Source organism: Zonotrichia leucophrys, chromosome 2 (genome assembly GCF_028769735.1).
Source record: "Zonotrichia leucophrys gambelii isolate GWCS_2022_RI chromosome 2, RI_Zleu_2.0, whole genome shotgun sequence".
NCBI classification, from domain to species: Eukaryota; Metazoa; Chordata; class Aves; order Passeriformes; family Passerellidae; genus Zonotrichia; species Zonotrichia leucophrys.
The window spans coordinates 141,568,174-141,582,091 of NC_088171.1; the positions used below are offsets into that span (position 1 = coordinate 141,568,174).

A 13,918-nucleotide genomic window follows, 5' to 3' on the forward strand; every position below is an offset into this window, starting at 1 on the left:
CTCTGTCCCCACAGCGCTTTAATATTTTCTGCTTTGCTCTCAAGTTTTGATGCATTAACCCAATAGAATGGGTCAGTTCAACATAGGCACATTGCAGCAAGGAAACAGAAGCAAAGAGCAGCACATCCACAATTTTTCACTCACACCAGTGGCTACAAATGTTCATTTTGGCCCCTCCAGATTCACTTCCACCTGCTGCATTAATGTTATTTCAGTAGCTGGGGAAAGCCTTTGGTTGAGGACAAAACTGATCCTGTTTTAAATGGGAAATTAACTTATTTCCTCAAGGACTTTTGCAAAACCTTGGTTTTTATTAAAGTCTGCATTTTTGGGTCGAAATGAATTTCTATTCATTCTCTAATAAAAAAAGCTGCTATAAATATATTCACTGCACCACAAAATTTTAGCATTCTTCTATTTTCAAAGATTTATGAAGGAGATTTGGAGAGTGAATTTAATAACTTTGAGGACTGGGTGAAAACTTTCCAGCTCTTCAGAGGAAAATCTAATGATGAAGTTCATGCTGATGCTGAAGACAGAATAATAGGAAAATTTAAGGTAAGCTTTAATGTTAATTAAATTGGTAATAATTTAGAGATTTTAGGTTTTAATACATATTTCAGGTATGCCAGGGATGAAAGAAATAAATATTGCTAGTCTTTTGTAAATAGAATTAGTTTTATTATATCTAGAGTCAAGTTTTTTCCTTTCCCGTCATCTGATAGAAAAAAAGCATCATCCAGCACCAGCTGTTCACTTCTGTTTTGAGATAAGGAATCACAAGGAGTTTGAAATTGCAGAAGGGGAGGAAGAGATATTACCTAGTCCAGATTTCACTAATGCAATTTGGTTTCTATATTTTCAGTTACAGAACCCTACATGTAATTTTGTGTAATTTAAGTGTAGGCCCTCACAGCTACAGCCTCGTCCAGGGTTCCATCAGACAATCTGAAAAGTTCAAAGCCTGAGTAATGTTATTAGGATTTGTTTGATTAAACTCATTGATGTCTCAATTAGCTTGCAATGCAGATTTCTGTCCAAATGACTTGTTAGTTGCTTTCAGGCAGTGTGAGCTACTCAGCAACATGAGTCAGTATTGATTCATATGAGCTGCAAAAATACAGCTGGATTCCTCTCACACTCTTATGAAACTCACTCAATGGAATTATTAATTTGCCAATGTACACTTAAGGTCAAAATATTATTTTTAAAATATTTATGATAAGAAAACTAGATTTGGAAGACCTACAGGTATTAGTTTAAAAGAGGCACAGAGACACTCCTTGTAAATATCTAAATATGAGAGTACCACATTGTAGAGAACAGACATGTTAAAAGGTGATGTTTGGTGCAATGCAGTTTGGGTTCCTTGTGAGGGCTACCACAAAATAAGTTGCATGAGTGATGGTCTTTCCATTCAAAGGGTTGTTTTTTATTGCAATTGATCTGGTTTCAAGGGAGATAAAATTCCATGTATTTCCAGGGCTCCTTCTGCATTTACCCAAGTGCTGAGGATGGCAGCTTGCTGGATGGAGGGCAGCCCCGCATCCTGCAAGGGATCCCCCCAAACCACCCTGTCAAGGTGCTCATCAGGGTTTATATCGTGGCAGTAAGTAGGCAGATGCTCCTTTAACCTTGAATTAACTTGGATTTTTCTTCTCAACTAAGTTTACCTTAAATGTCTTTGTTTAAGCTTCTGAAAATCCTCATCCATGGGGTTTGGGCTTTTTCCTGGTTATATTTCAGACAAAGTTTCATATTGTAGAAATGTGTGTTCAGAGTAGAAAATGTTACATATATTCCTCACAATAAATCTGGAGATTTCTGCAAGACTGGAGAATCACTCTACTTGTCGAAACTAAAAGCTCTGGATACATAACTAACATAGTATAGATAACCTGTTCCAGCTACAATATGCAAATGCAGCCAGTTTTAATGAGTAGAGTTGTTAAAAATTACATTTAAACAAAACCTCAGTAAGGGGGAAATGGTAGTGTAGTTTTGAGGGCCTATGAGTAGCATACTATGAAAGTTCTACAAATGAATAAATTTTCAGTAAAGGTAGTAATACAGAGCACAGGATGAGAAACAAAGCTGTGAGAGGTAAAATGGGTAGAAGAAACTGGTGTTTCAGAGAAACAAGAGAGTTGCAGGTAATCTAAGACAGAAAGATGGCATGCAGAGAGATTATGGCAACAAAATATAAAGAGATAGTTTTACTTCCTGAATGAATATAAGGACCTAGAGGTCTTTTCCAACCTTAATTCTGTGATTCTGTAAAGAGTTGGTTTGCACTGTTCAAGGCTCTGGAACAATATTTGTGGGTAATCTTTCCTGAATCCTACCTGCACTTGTGCACCCAGCTTCTTCTAGCCTTACCTTTCCTGCTCAACTTTTTCTATCTTAGTGATGGGACGACATTTCCAGCTTTGCAAACACTCAAGATCATGTTTTTGTAGTAGCCTAGAAAGCCTCAGGCCAAATTTTACATTACATGAGGCAGGCAAAGTCCCTGAACTTCTAGAACCTCAGGACCAGGCAGGAAAACCACAGTCCTGTGTAGGGACCCTGCTGAATTTAAGCAAACTCCTTGAGGACACAATTTTCCTTCTTAACAGGCATTTAACCTCAGCCCAGCTGATCCAGATGGGAAGTCAGATCCCTACATTGTGCTGAGGCTGGGAAACACAGAAATTAAAGACAGGGAGAACTACATCCCCAAGCAGCTAAACCCAATATTTGGAAGGTCAGTGATGACTTATTTTTGTATTCAGTGTAATTTGTGCTTTATTTCTTGCTACCACTGTTGCTGTTACTGTTTGCTGTATGCTGATTTCTGCCTGTCTGGATGTTTTGTAATTCTGATGGTTAAAACATTGGGAATTGGTTTCACACTGTATGATAATAAAATTTTTCATTTTCATACTCATCAAAACATACCAAGTAATGCAATCTGTGAGAGGTTTTGCAAAATAATGTGTGGGAGGAAATGAGGCAACAAATTATAATTGTATGTGAAAATTAATGCAATCATTAAGTTTAAAGCAAAATAAATATCAGAACAGTAAAGTGTGATTTCACAATCTTTGTTGCTGTTTCAGGTTGAATAGAGAGCTAAATAAATCTCATCATTCTAGGGCATCTGAGTTTTTTGAACTCAGACAGCCAGGGGCAAGCTGTCAGTAAAGATCCAGTTTGTATTATCAATGCTTTATAGTTATTTATAGTTTTAATGCTAATAGTTGTGATTTTTTTTTGCAGTAAATTTCCCTATTTTCAGAAGGTGGAAAATATTTTAAATTGGGGTGGAGGAAATTAAGACAGAAAAATGACACTATTTTGGACTGAAAGTACCCTAGAACAGAGGGAAAAGTAGAAAACTCATCCTTCAGGAGACAAAGCTCAGTTTTTTCTGTGCTTTGGAGAAATCTGGAGCCAGTGTTGTGACCAGGATGTTCTGTCTTTCACTAATTTGTCAAATCCCTTTTACAATCACATTTATATTTTCAGCTTCCCATCACATCTCAAAAATACTGATTCCTGAAAAATGCACCTAGTGAAAAGGGAGCTCTTTGCTTTTTTGAGATTTATTTAAAACTTTTGCCTGATTATTTTGTTGGATGCCCCCAAATTCCTATATTCAATATTAACTTGCATCTTTTGCAAGAAAACAGAAAATACTTAGATGTCCCTTTTGGGGGTTCTGAAAAATGTGTGAGAACCCTTGCACACAGCTGTATTAGCATCACTGGATTCAGGATTGTAGGAACAATCTTAGGACTGTTCACAGGGTGCTAGGGAAGCAGGGGAAAGAATACACTTTTGCACTGTGTGTTTCCAGCAGGTTCATGTATTTAATTGAAGTAAAAAGCACTACCAAAAAAGCCCACTGTGTATGAGAAGAGGCACCACTCACACAGTGTTTGCATGGCATTAATTAGCCTAGCCTTTGAGGTTTCAAAAGTGATTTGCCTTCACGTAGGTCTCAATTTTTCCTGTAGATCATTTGAAATCCAGGCTACATTCCCCAAGGATTCCTTGCTCACAGTCTTGATCTATGACCATGACTTCATTGGGACAGATGATCTTATTGGAGAGACTAAAATTGATTTGGAAAATCGTTTCTACAGCAGACATCGAGCCACCTGTGGGTTACAGAGTCAATATGAAATGTAAGTGCTTCTATAGGAAATGTAAGCACTTCTATATGAAATGTAAGTACTTCTTCAGGCAGCAGCAGTGCTCACAGTCAGTGACTTGACTCAAAGGAGGAATTACAGATGTGTTCCAGATATTGTGCTTTCTCCAGCACAGAAGTGTCACAAAGGGTATTTTAATTAAAACTCACCTAAGAGCTTAGAGGTGGCTTTGGGTGGCTGCCAGCCTCAGTGGGGAATGGATATTTTTAAATTAACAGCACTGTTGGTTCAAGAAGTATTTTAGATAGTAAACAGCTGATGTTTACAACATACCTGCTTGATAAACTGCCTTTGGACAGTCATAAAGGGCAAATGGACAGGCAAAAAGGGAAAAATCTCTCAGAGAAATCATGCCAGGGCTCTCCTTTGCTCTCTGCTATTCAGCTGCAGTGATTGCAGCAGGGCTGCTGGGGCTGGGGTGGCACTGGGGGAGCAGAGCAGGAGCAGAGGCTGCTGACACGACCTCTGTGATGGGGTGAGCCATGGGGCAGTGAGCCTGAGCCTCTGGTCCCTGCCAGACAGCTGCACTCTCATGAACCTTGCACATAAAACATAATTAATGCAGAGCAAGTCAACCTAAAATAACTCAGCTGCCCTGGGTTGGGGCACTAACCTGGGAGATGTGTGTTTGGGGCTCTTCTATGATTGTTTCTCATTTTTTCTACAAACCAAGGGTGGACAATGTCAAAAAGCAATTAGGAACACAGACCAAACTCCAAGCTTCCCTTGCCAGCTCAATCTCCAGTGTGAGATATTTCTTCATGTGCTTGTTACCTGTCCCAGATAACCTGAGCTTGTCCTTTGCATCTGGGAGCTGCAGAATAATTCTCCTTGAATGGAGGCAGCACATGTAATCTCAAATCTTTTAGGTACAACAGGGAATAAGCTCTGTTCCTTTTCCTCATGGGAGGCCTGCCCATGCTATTACTTTATTTAAGCTGTAGACAAGGCTGCCTCAGCTTCTCCTGTGTTTTAAGAGAAAGGAGTGGTTGATCTCCAAGGACCTGAGCAGAAAGAGGCAGTGTCTCAAGTGAGTAGCAGTGCTGGACAAAGGAAAAGTTTTACTGAGCTGGTATCAGGGCCACTGACCACAAAGTGAATCTCTGCATTGAAATTCCTGATCTGTCAGTGCACTATTCTGAAGGAAACCTCACCCATTTTTCACTCTGTCCCCTCTTGCAGAGAAGGGTACAATGCATGGCGAGATGCAACCAAGCCAAGTGAGATCCTCACTAAGCTGTGCAAGGACTACAGAATCAGTGGACCCTTCATGAGGCCAGGAGAGATACAAGTAGGATCAAAAATCTTCAAGGGACAGACAGTCTTCACAGAAGATGAGAACGGTAACAAAGTAGTTCAGCATCCTCCCTTTGCATTGTGGCAGTACCAGGAGCCTGCCAAGATGTATCTGGAGCCCTGTTGTGCTATGAGCTCCCAAGATGGATTACTGGAGCCTGTGTCTGTTCTTAAACACTCCTGTAACTCTGGCAATGAAGGCTGTGTCTGTATGAGCTTTTGCTGTATCTTAATTGCAAAAAATCTGTAGAGTGAAACAGCTGCTGCTGATGGCTTGACATCCTCATGGTGGCTGTTGGGGAGTACCTTGGACTAGGTCCTACCTGATCCCAAGGATGGGATGTCCAAGGTTGGTTGGACCCTCTTGGAACATGTTTTGTGGCTTAGTGTTGGTCTGTGCAAGCTCTGAAATCCCTCCCCACAGAATATCAAAGCATAGGAAGTCAGGAAGAGTCTTTCAAAGAATGTATTCTCTGTCTAAATCAAAACACTGGAATAGACAGACCCAAGAAGTGAGAAGTAGAGGGAAGGGAAATACTGTTTTGAAGGGAGTTACTCAAGTTCAGACAAATTTCTGACCATAGTTATATTCCAGACCATTTACCAGCCAGTCCTACCTTTCCTCTGTTGTTTTATTTTCCTCCTCTTGGTTACTGCCACTCTGATTCCCCTTCTGACACAGCACTCTGTAAATCCAGGTATCTGTGGGGTCCATGGATCCATGATGTAACTTACTGTCAGAGCTCCCTGGTTAAACGGAGGTCAAAGCAATGGGGACCTCCAGTGTCCATATCCCACTCCATATCCTACTGGGGGGGAGTGGGACAGAGTCATCAGGGAAAGGTGCCCTGCCCATGGCAGGGGGGATAAACAAAATTGTCTTTGAACATTCCTTTGAACCCAAACCATTCTATGACTCAGTTTTGTACTTAGAATAAGGAAAACAGATGTGAGGATCAAACCTTTCAAGGGAAATGAAAGGAGCTGGTCTCAGAGACAGTAGTGGACACTGTGGCAGTGTAAGAAAACCTCCAGTCCCTTATCAGTGTTGGTTTTCATTGACACAATTCTTCTTAGCAACTACAAAATACAGCTCACGCCTTGAGCGGAAGGCTGCCAAGGAAGCACTGTTGAAGGGAGAAGAGTTGATCCATTTTTGGTCTCTTGGCCTGAAAGATATTTTTTACTCCAGTACTACTGTTTGTTTTCCTCACTAGCAGAAGACTGAGTGTACTACCAGCAACAGGATGTCTCAATCAAAATTCTGGTTCACTAAAATGGGCTACAGACAAACCAATGTCAGATAAGATGATGTAAATCAGAAGCAAGGAAATATAGAACCAGATGGCAAAGACCAAAAGACTTATGTACACAAGGTTTTCAGTATTGTACAGAAATAGTTTATCGCATGTAGACTTAACATAATTTCTCTCCAGATTGCTGTTCTGACAAGTACATCTGGGTCCTTATTTCTTGATGGATTACTGGGGTGACCATCATTTGGATCTGTAAAACTAACAAAGGCCACAGATTTGAGCTCTAGAGGCATACTGAAAAGGGAAAGCAGTCCCATTTCCACTGTACAGATGGAGAAAATTATAATTATCCATCTGGCTTTAACTTGAAAAGGAAGGAAAAATTTAACTTTGCTCTAGGAACAAAGAAGCTGGATAGGATAGGATAGGATAGGATAGGATAGGATAGGATAGGATAGGATAGGATAGGATAGGATAGGATAAGAATGGTCTGGTTGGAACAGACCTACAACAATCATCTAGTCCAGCTGTGTGACCACTACTCCCAGGTAGTCTAGGATTACCTGTAGCCAATGGGAAGCAATATGCATCTTCAGAGGTAAAAAAAAATCTTTAGAAATGTTTCTTTGAGAGGATACAGGATATTGTAGGATAATCTGTGTCATTGTTACTGAGGCTGTCTGACTGAATAGCAGCTAGAGACATGGCTTTTAGCTGGCTAAAATTAGATGTTGGTGCACAAGAGGGAACCAAGATTCATAACCACAAGATCATCCTTCCTCAGTCTCTGAGCCATTAAGGAGGTTTAATACCTATTGTTTAAATTCCAAATGAATCTTCTGCCAACAATCAGTAATTCAGATATAGCAACATGTGCAGGAAAAGTGATAACAATTTGTTGACACAAATAAATCTTAACCTTCTTCTCACTTAGGGACTTCTAATCTAGAAGATATCACTTGTCAAAAGTCTGGGCTCCTTTTGTGTGGAGCCCACACAAAAAGGGAGGAAAGAGAAGCTCAAGAGCTCAAAGGGCTTTCTCTGCTTTCTAACATCCACCCTACTTTCAGTATTAGCCCTGGTCCCTCCTTGAGGAGCCATTCTCTGGGATTCTCTGGTTATCCCTTCCAGTGGCCAAGGTGAGAGGATCAGGAGGTGAAATGTTCTTGCCCATGGACTTCAACTCTCTTCCTCTGAGGTGTGATTCAATTCTCTAAGGTCTTTGCTGTTGCCATTACAAAGTAAAAGGAGGCATAGCCAATTTCTAGTGCCTATTTAACTGTCAGCTTTGTTGAATCCAAGTCTCCTTGTCTTTCACAGGCTTCAAAAATTTGGAATTTTCTGCCAAAAGAATAACTGACATCTCTCTTCCATTTTTCTGTTAAAAATTGATGCTGTAGCAGTGGAATGATTTGCTGTGTTTACAGGAAAAGTAGCAGTGGAATGATTTGCTGTATTTTGCAGGAAAACTGCTGCCTGAGTGCTAATCTTCTAATTAACCCAATGGGTCCCCTTATTTATGCAAATTAGAAGTATTTCAAGGCTCTTCTTTATTTGTCTGGAATGCATAAAACCTTCCTCTTAACTCAAGCAAATTTTTAATGAGTACCTCTAATAACTAATGAAGCATATTACCAAGGGGTTCAATATTATAATTCAGCTCTCATTGTTCTTTTTGTTTTCCTCTTTCCTTTAGAGGAGCCAGTCGAATCATACGAACATCTCTCCCTAAAGGTTTTACGTGCTTGGGAAGAGATCCCTGGAGCTGGCTACAGACTGGTCCCCGAGCACATTGAGACCAGGCCCCTCTACCACAAGGATAAGCCAGGCATGGAGCAGGTAGAGCAGCTCAGAGGTGGTGGTGATGGCAGACCAGGAGCAGTTTTCATTCCTTCCAGTTATTGTGGTTTCTATTTGTAACTGCAAACCAATGGAGCCAGCACTGCAGTGCTGCACCAAACGTGAGACTTTGCACAGTGTTAACCTGGAAATTGTCACCCATGTGTGTTCACAGCCACTTACCCAAATCCACAGTAATCACACAAGGTGGAACTGCAAATTTTTATTCTTTTAAATGCTTTACTTTATTAAGTTAACAAAACCTCTGCTTGTATCTAAACCTTGATTTTCTTCTTTTTTCTGTTCATCACATACTGTTTTTCATGGATTTTACCTTGAAGCTGACAGTGTTTGAGCTCTATTTCAACTTCACCAAATACCTGGGAGATTGAAAGAATATGTGCACAAAAAAGATATTGTATAGAAAGTTCCTAGATTAAACCATAGTTACAGGATATTGAGCTGGTTGGGGCTTGTAGAGGAAGAGGTGATTTTGGATGTCAGAACTACATGGAAAGCCTTTTAAATCCTTGTGAAATAGGGTTACAGGGATGTTTATCTCTTTGTTTTCAAGGGTCGTGTACAGATGTGGGTTGACATGTTTCCTAATGACATGCCTCTGCCAGGACCTCCTGTGGACATTTCACCAAGAAAACCCAAAGGGTAATACTCTGTGTTTCTTCCCACCACAATGGCAATAACTCTTCAAAGGCTGAGTCTTTCTTAAGTATAGAAAATGAACTACTAAAACAAACCTCTCCAGTCCTGAAGAAAGTTTTCTCAGGTTCACATGACTTCAAATCAAAGAGGAGCATCTAGTTTGGTTTTCTCCATTAAACAACTCAAAGAACTGTTGATGATTTTTCGGCAAGAGCTATCACACACCTCTTACAGCGATTTCCTTTTTTATCCTTTATAATAAAGAGATTGCAGGTGACTAGAGCTAGTAATTCTGATGTTATCATCTACTTGTTGAGCTGCAAGAATTAATTCTGGTTTCACTAGCTTTTATACTGAGATAACTTCCTCGACCCTGGTTGAGCTCTTTAATCTGCTGCAATAGCATTACATGTATTTGATTTCCAGCAATTTGTCCAAGGATAAGATCAAGAAACACAAAAGCAGCAACAGATAGAAGAGATCTGTTTGGAATAGCCTTCTCCCATTTCCTTATGTTTCTTTACATGCACTACTGCACATAGTTGTTCAAGCTAATTGAATATTGTAAAGAAAACACTAAAATGAGAAACAGAATTCTCAGCCCATCCTGTATTTTAGCAAGAGAATTGTTTGAGAATTTCATGTCTGAAACATCATCAGGTACTATTCCTATGTTATTTGATTTGACAAACAAACAATTCATGTAGCAATTACTTCTTTCAGACCAGCATGCTCTATAAAACTCCTCAACAACAAACATTTTCCAACCCAAAAAGATTTAAAACTAATCAAGTCCACAAAAGCAAATTGTTCCTGCCATTTTTTGTAGTATAATGTAGCAGACGAAAACACTGTTGAACATTAATTACAAGGAAAAAACCCAGTATATGTAGACACAAGTTACACATCTTGCTGACAAATCATCTTTGCTGCAGCAAAACAGGCTCCAGCCTCTATAAGACTTCAAACACTTTGTGAAAACATCTCTTATTGATGATCTTTGATTGAACAAGACTCAGGTGGGGCATTGCAGATTCAAATTTCTTTGGCTATTGCAGGGGCTTGGTTTTCATGGAGCTCCTTAAGAGCAGATACCAAATACAGAGAGTATCTGGTAACTTCTGAAGCAAATTGTTTCACACCCTGAGATTGAGGCTATTTCCAAGACAAAACATGTCATATCAGGGAAACTGTATGTTTGTGTTATCAAACATAGATAGTTTGTCTTTTTTATGTATTTTGCAGTTCATACAATGACTTAAGGAATACCTAAATTTTTCAGTATTAAATTTTTATGTCATCTGCAATATCTGTGTATCAGCTCAAGTTTTGTGAGCTTTGGATGGCCACCAAAAATGTTTGCATATAGGGAGTAGAGAGGATGGAGAAACTTTAATTCCTTTTACTGTAGCTTCTAAAGATGATTGTACCTGCTTAAATGCAAATATCTCCAAGCAGTCCTCTTCCCCTTTAATGCCCTAGATTGCAGCAAATGCAATTTTTTAGACATTTCTTCTAAAAAGCACCCCTCAGGGAGCTCTATTCTTTATTAGCAAGGCTGATCTCTGTTTTGGAGACAGCTCTGATGAGGTTTTTCAGATCCATTTTGTCTTGTTCCACTGCAGTATTTTTGTGAAAAAAGTTGAAAATGAACAGACATATAAAAGACAAGGAATTTTCCATCCTTCCAAAGCTGGCAGTGACCCTGTTGTTTTCCACGAGCTGAGGGGAACCAACTCCCCACTCTATCACCAGACTCTTGTAAACAGAAGAAGCCTGAGACTGATGCACAAACACAATATTTCCCACTTTATAAAAAACATTATTTAATAGAAGTTGGCATTAGTGCCTGACCAGGGCTTTACACAAAATCCTTTTTTTCTTTTTCAGCTATGAACTGAGAGTAATAATCTGGAATACAGAGGATGTAATTTTAGAAGATGAAAACATCTTTACGGGGCAAAAATCAAGTGATATCTATGTAAAAGGGTAAGGTCTTCACACTTCAAAATAACATGCAATATTTCATTCAAAAATCAGAGGAAAAAATTATGTTGTGAGAGTATTTGATGAGCTATTCTGTGACCTTTGCACTTTGCACTAAATGCCTGCCAAAATTATTCACCCCAATGGGATACTGTTCACTTTTTGCCCTGTTTTATTTCCTCTGAAAATCAAGTAACTGAAATGACACTAAGAGTTAGTTCCTACTCAGGCAGAAATGGCACACAACAAGCACCAAGCTCACAGTTCAGTACAGAGATCAAATAATTATAGAATTTGAACTGTAAGAGCTTACATGGATGCAGGGAGTTTTGACATAATCAGAGAAAAGAGCATTATAGCTGAATTAGAAATAAGAAAGGGAATGTTTGCCAAGCTATTTCTGTTGGAAATATTTTCTAACCTCATGTGAGGAGTGTGTGTGGGTGAATGACCATGATCCTGCTGAGGAGAACATCACATGGGCAATTTCTGCTCTTCATCTCCTTCCTTTCCTGAAATTGTAGCAGGTTATTCCTTAATTCCTTGCCAGCTTTGGAATACTACTTTCTGCTTCTAAGCAGGATTTCAATGCAGGTACAGGGAGGGCTTGGAGTAAATTATAGACATAAGTGGTAGTACAAAGTACTGAAAATCTCAGGTTCCAGACTGGTCTTAGATTTCTGGCCATTTTTACTCTTCTAGAGAGTAAGTTTAATATGCCAATATGAATTGTGTGTTCAGAGCAGTAGCAGAGTAGCTTTGAAAACACAAATTTGAGGAATTAAATAGGGACCCAGCCCATGTGCTTAGCTGTGTGATGAGAACATCACAATCAGTGCCAGAGTGGTGTGACAGAGAAGCCAGGAGTGGGACACTTTTTGCTTCTGTGCCTTAATGATGAAGACACAAATCTCATTATGTTCAAACAGTGCATGTGGCACTGTATCTGTCACCAGGCATGGGTTTGCACTTGGGGCAGTGCCATGTTTCAGGTTGTTACCATTTTTCACAATTTCTTTTTGAAATATTTGGGTTACAGGAGAAAATGGATACAGCACAAAAACACTAATCTCTTTGGATACAGCACAAAAACACTAATCTTTATTCAAGGTGTGATAAATCATCTACAGAACCAAAACACACCTAGCTGGGTCATTACCTCTCTTCAGATGAGAAAATTATGTTTAAGAAAGCGTTGTCCTTTGTACCACAGCACATCTGATATTGTGCACACTGTAGCAGAAACCAAGAGGAAATCACAAAAAAAAAACCAAGAGAGACTTCTCCTGCCATATAAACAACATGTTTATAACTGCAAACAGGAATTGCAAAAAATTTAGGCTCTAATACTGGGCACTGATATCAGTCTTGAGACAGTGACACAGAATTTATTAGTCACAAAACATCAATACAGGGTGATCAGTGCTGGGTAAATGACTGATGGTGTCACCACTGCCTGTCCCAAAGAGGAGAGGTGTCCTGGCCAATAGCAAACTGGTACTGGCCAAGTTGTACTTTGGCATCTGACTGAAATAAAATCGATGTTCTCATTCTCAGCTTTTGATCACCACTGGTCATTGCAGCAGCCTGCGTCCCAGAATCCCCCAACACTGTGTTGTCTCTTACTGGTTAGGGAGGAATTAGAAAATGGTCAGGCCTGAAACCAAATAACAATTACATTTCCAGATCCCCTGGTGACAGCAATGCTTTCCACTGTGTGCTTGCTGTAGGTGGATAAAGGGATTGGAAGAGGACAAACAGGAGACAGATGTACATTACAATTCCTTGACAGGAGAGGGCAACTTCAACTGGCGCTTTGTGTTCCCCTTCCACTACCTCCCAGCAGAGAAACAGATGGTGGTTACCAAAAGAGAAAGCATATTTTCCTTAGAGAAGACAGAACGCAAAATACCTGCTGAGCTGGTGCTTCAGGTGTGGGATTTTGAAAGACTCTCTTCAGATGATTTCTTGGGTAAGTACACAATGGACCTGCCTGAGCTCCATCTGAGGCCTCACCAGACCTGTGTTTTGCAGAGGAATGCACAGAGTGGTGTCTGAGCCCCAACTTTTGCTTTTCTCTTTCTGAAGCACCACACTGCAAACTTGCACATTTCTTGTGAAGTCAATAATTAGGTCAGATGAGAATGCCAGGGCAGTACAAATGAATGACTGACAGTACAGAGAGATCCTCAGCGGCTAAATTCCTCCATGGATCTTACCTGGAAGCTGCTATTTGAATGTCTTTGTGTCTGTCTGGTCCCTGAGTATTGTCAAATTATTTCTTTCTCCAGGCACTCTTGAGCTGGACCTGAATGGGTTCCCTCGGGCAGCAAAGACAGCCAAGAGCTGTGACTTAGGCACAGTTGTGGCAGCAAGCGAGGAAAACAAGATCTCCATATTTCAGCAGAAGCGCATCAGAGGCTGGTGGCCCTTCATCAAGACTGGGGAGCTCACGGTGAGCAGCTCACTGCAGATGAACAGCTTTGCTCTGGGACTAATGTGCTAATTTTGGATTTTGAGCAACCACCACTAGCAACCCATAAGATTCCTCCTAATACTTTAGTGGTTCTCCATATATTTGGTTCAGAAGAACCCAGGTAACTGAGTACTAAAGTGCCTTTTCAGGTGCATTCAGCTCCCTAGGGGGACACAGACTGAGGTACTCATTTCCAGTAGTATAGC

The 13,918-nt window shown here is 40.1% G+C and overlaps 2 protein-coding genes across 2 annotated transcripts in view; one reads left to right on the forward strand and one right to left on the reverse strand.

Annotated features, from left to right (window-relative positions):
• ANXA13 (annexin A13) overlaps positions 1 to 13,918 on the reverse strand; it is a 262,163-nt gene that overhangs the window by 140,086 nt on the left and 108,159 nt on the right. The window lies entirely within an intron of this gene.
• Positions 1 to 13,918, forward strand: part of LOC135442943 (fer-1-like protein 6) — a 28,540-nt gene that overhangs the window by 9,239 nt on the left and 5,383 nt on the right. The window contains exons 11-20 of the mRNA XM_064703215.1: positions 427 to 558; positions 1,484 to 1,609; positions 2,619 to 2,746; positions 4,002 to 4,172; positions 5,382 to 5,542; positions 8,448 to 8,590; positions 9,165 to 9,253; positions 11,141 to 11,239; positions 12,967 to 13,208; positions 13,528 to 13,691. Coding sequence (XP_064559285.1) covers positions 427 to 558; positions 1,484 to 1,609; positions 2,619 to 2,746; positions 4,002 to 4,172; positions 5,382 to 5,542; positions 8,448 to 8,590; positions 9,165 to 9,253; positions 11,141 to 11,239; positions 12,967 to 13,208; positions 13,528 to 13,691 — 1,455 coding nt within the window. The remainder of the gene's footprint in view (positions 1 to 426; positions 559 to 1,483; positions 1,610 to 2,618; positions 2,747 to 4,001; positions 4,173 to 5,381; positions 5,543 to 8,447; positions 8,591 to 9,164; positions 9,254 to 11,140; positions 11,240 to 12,966; positions 13,209 to 13,527; positions 13,692 to 13,918) is intronic.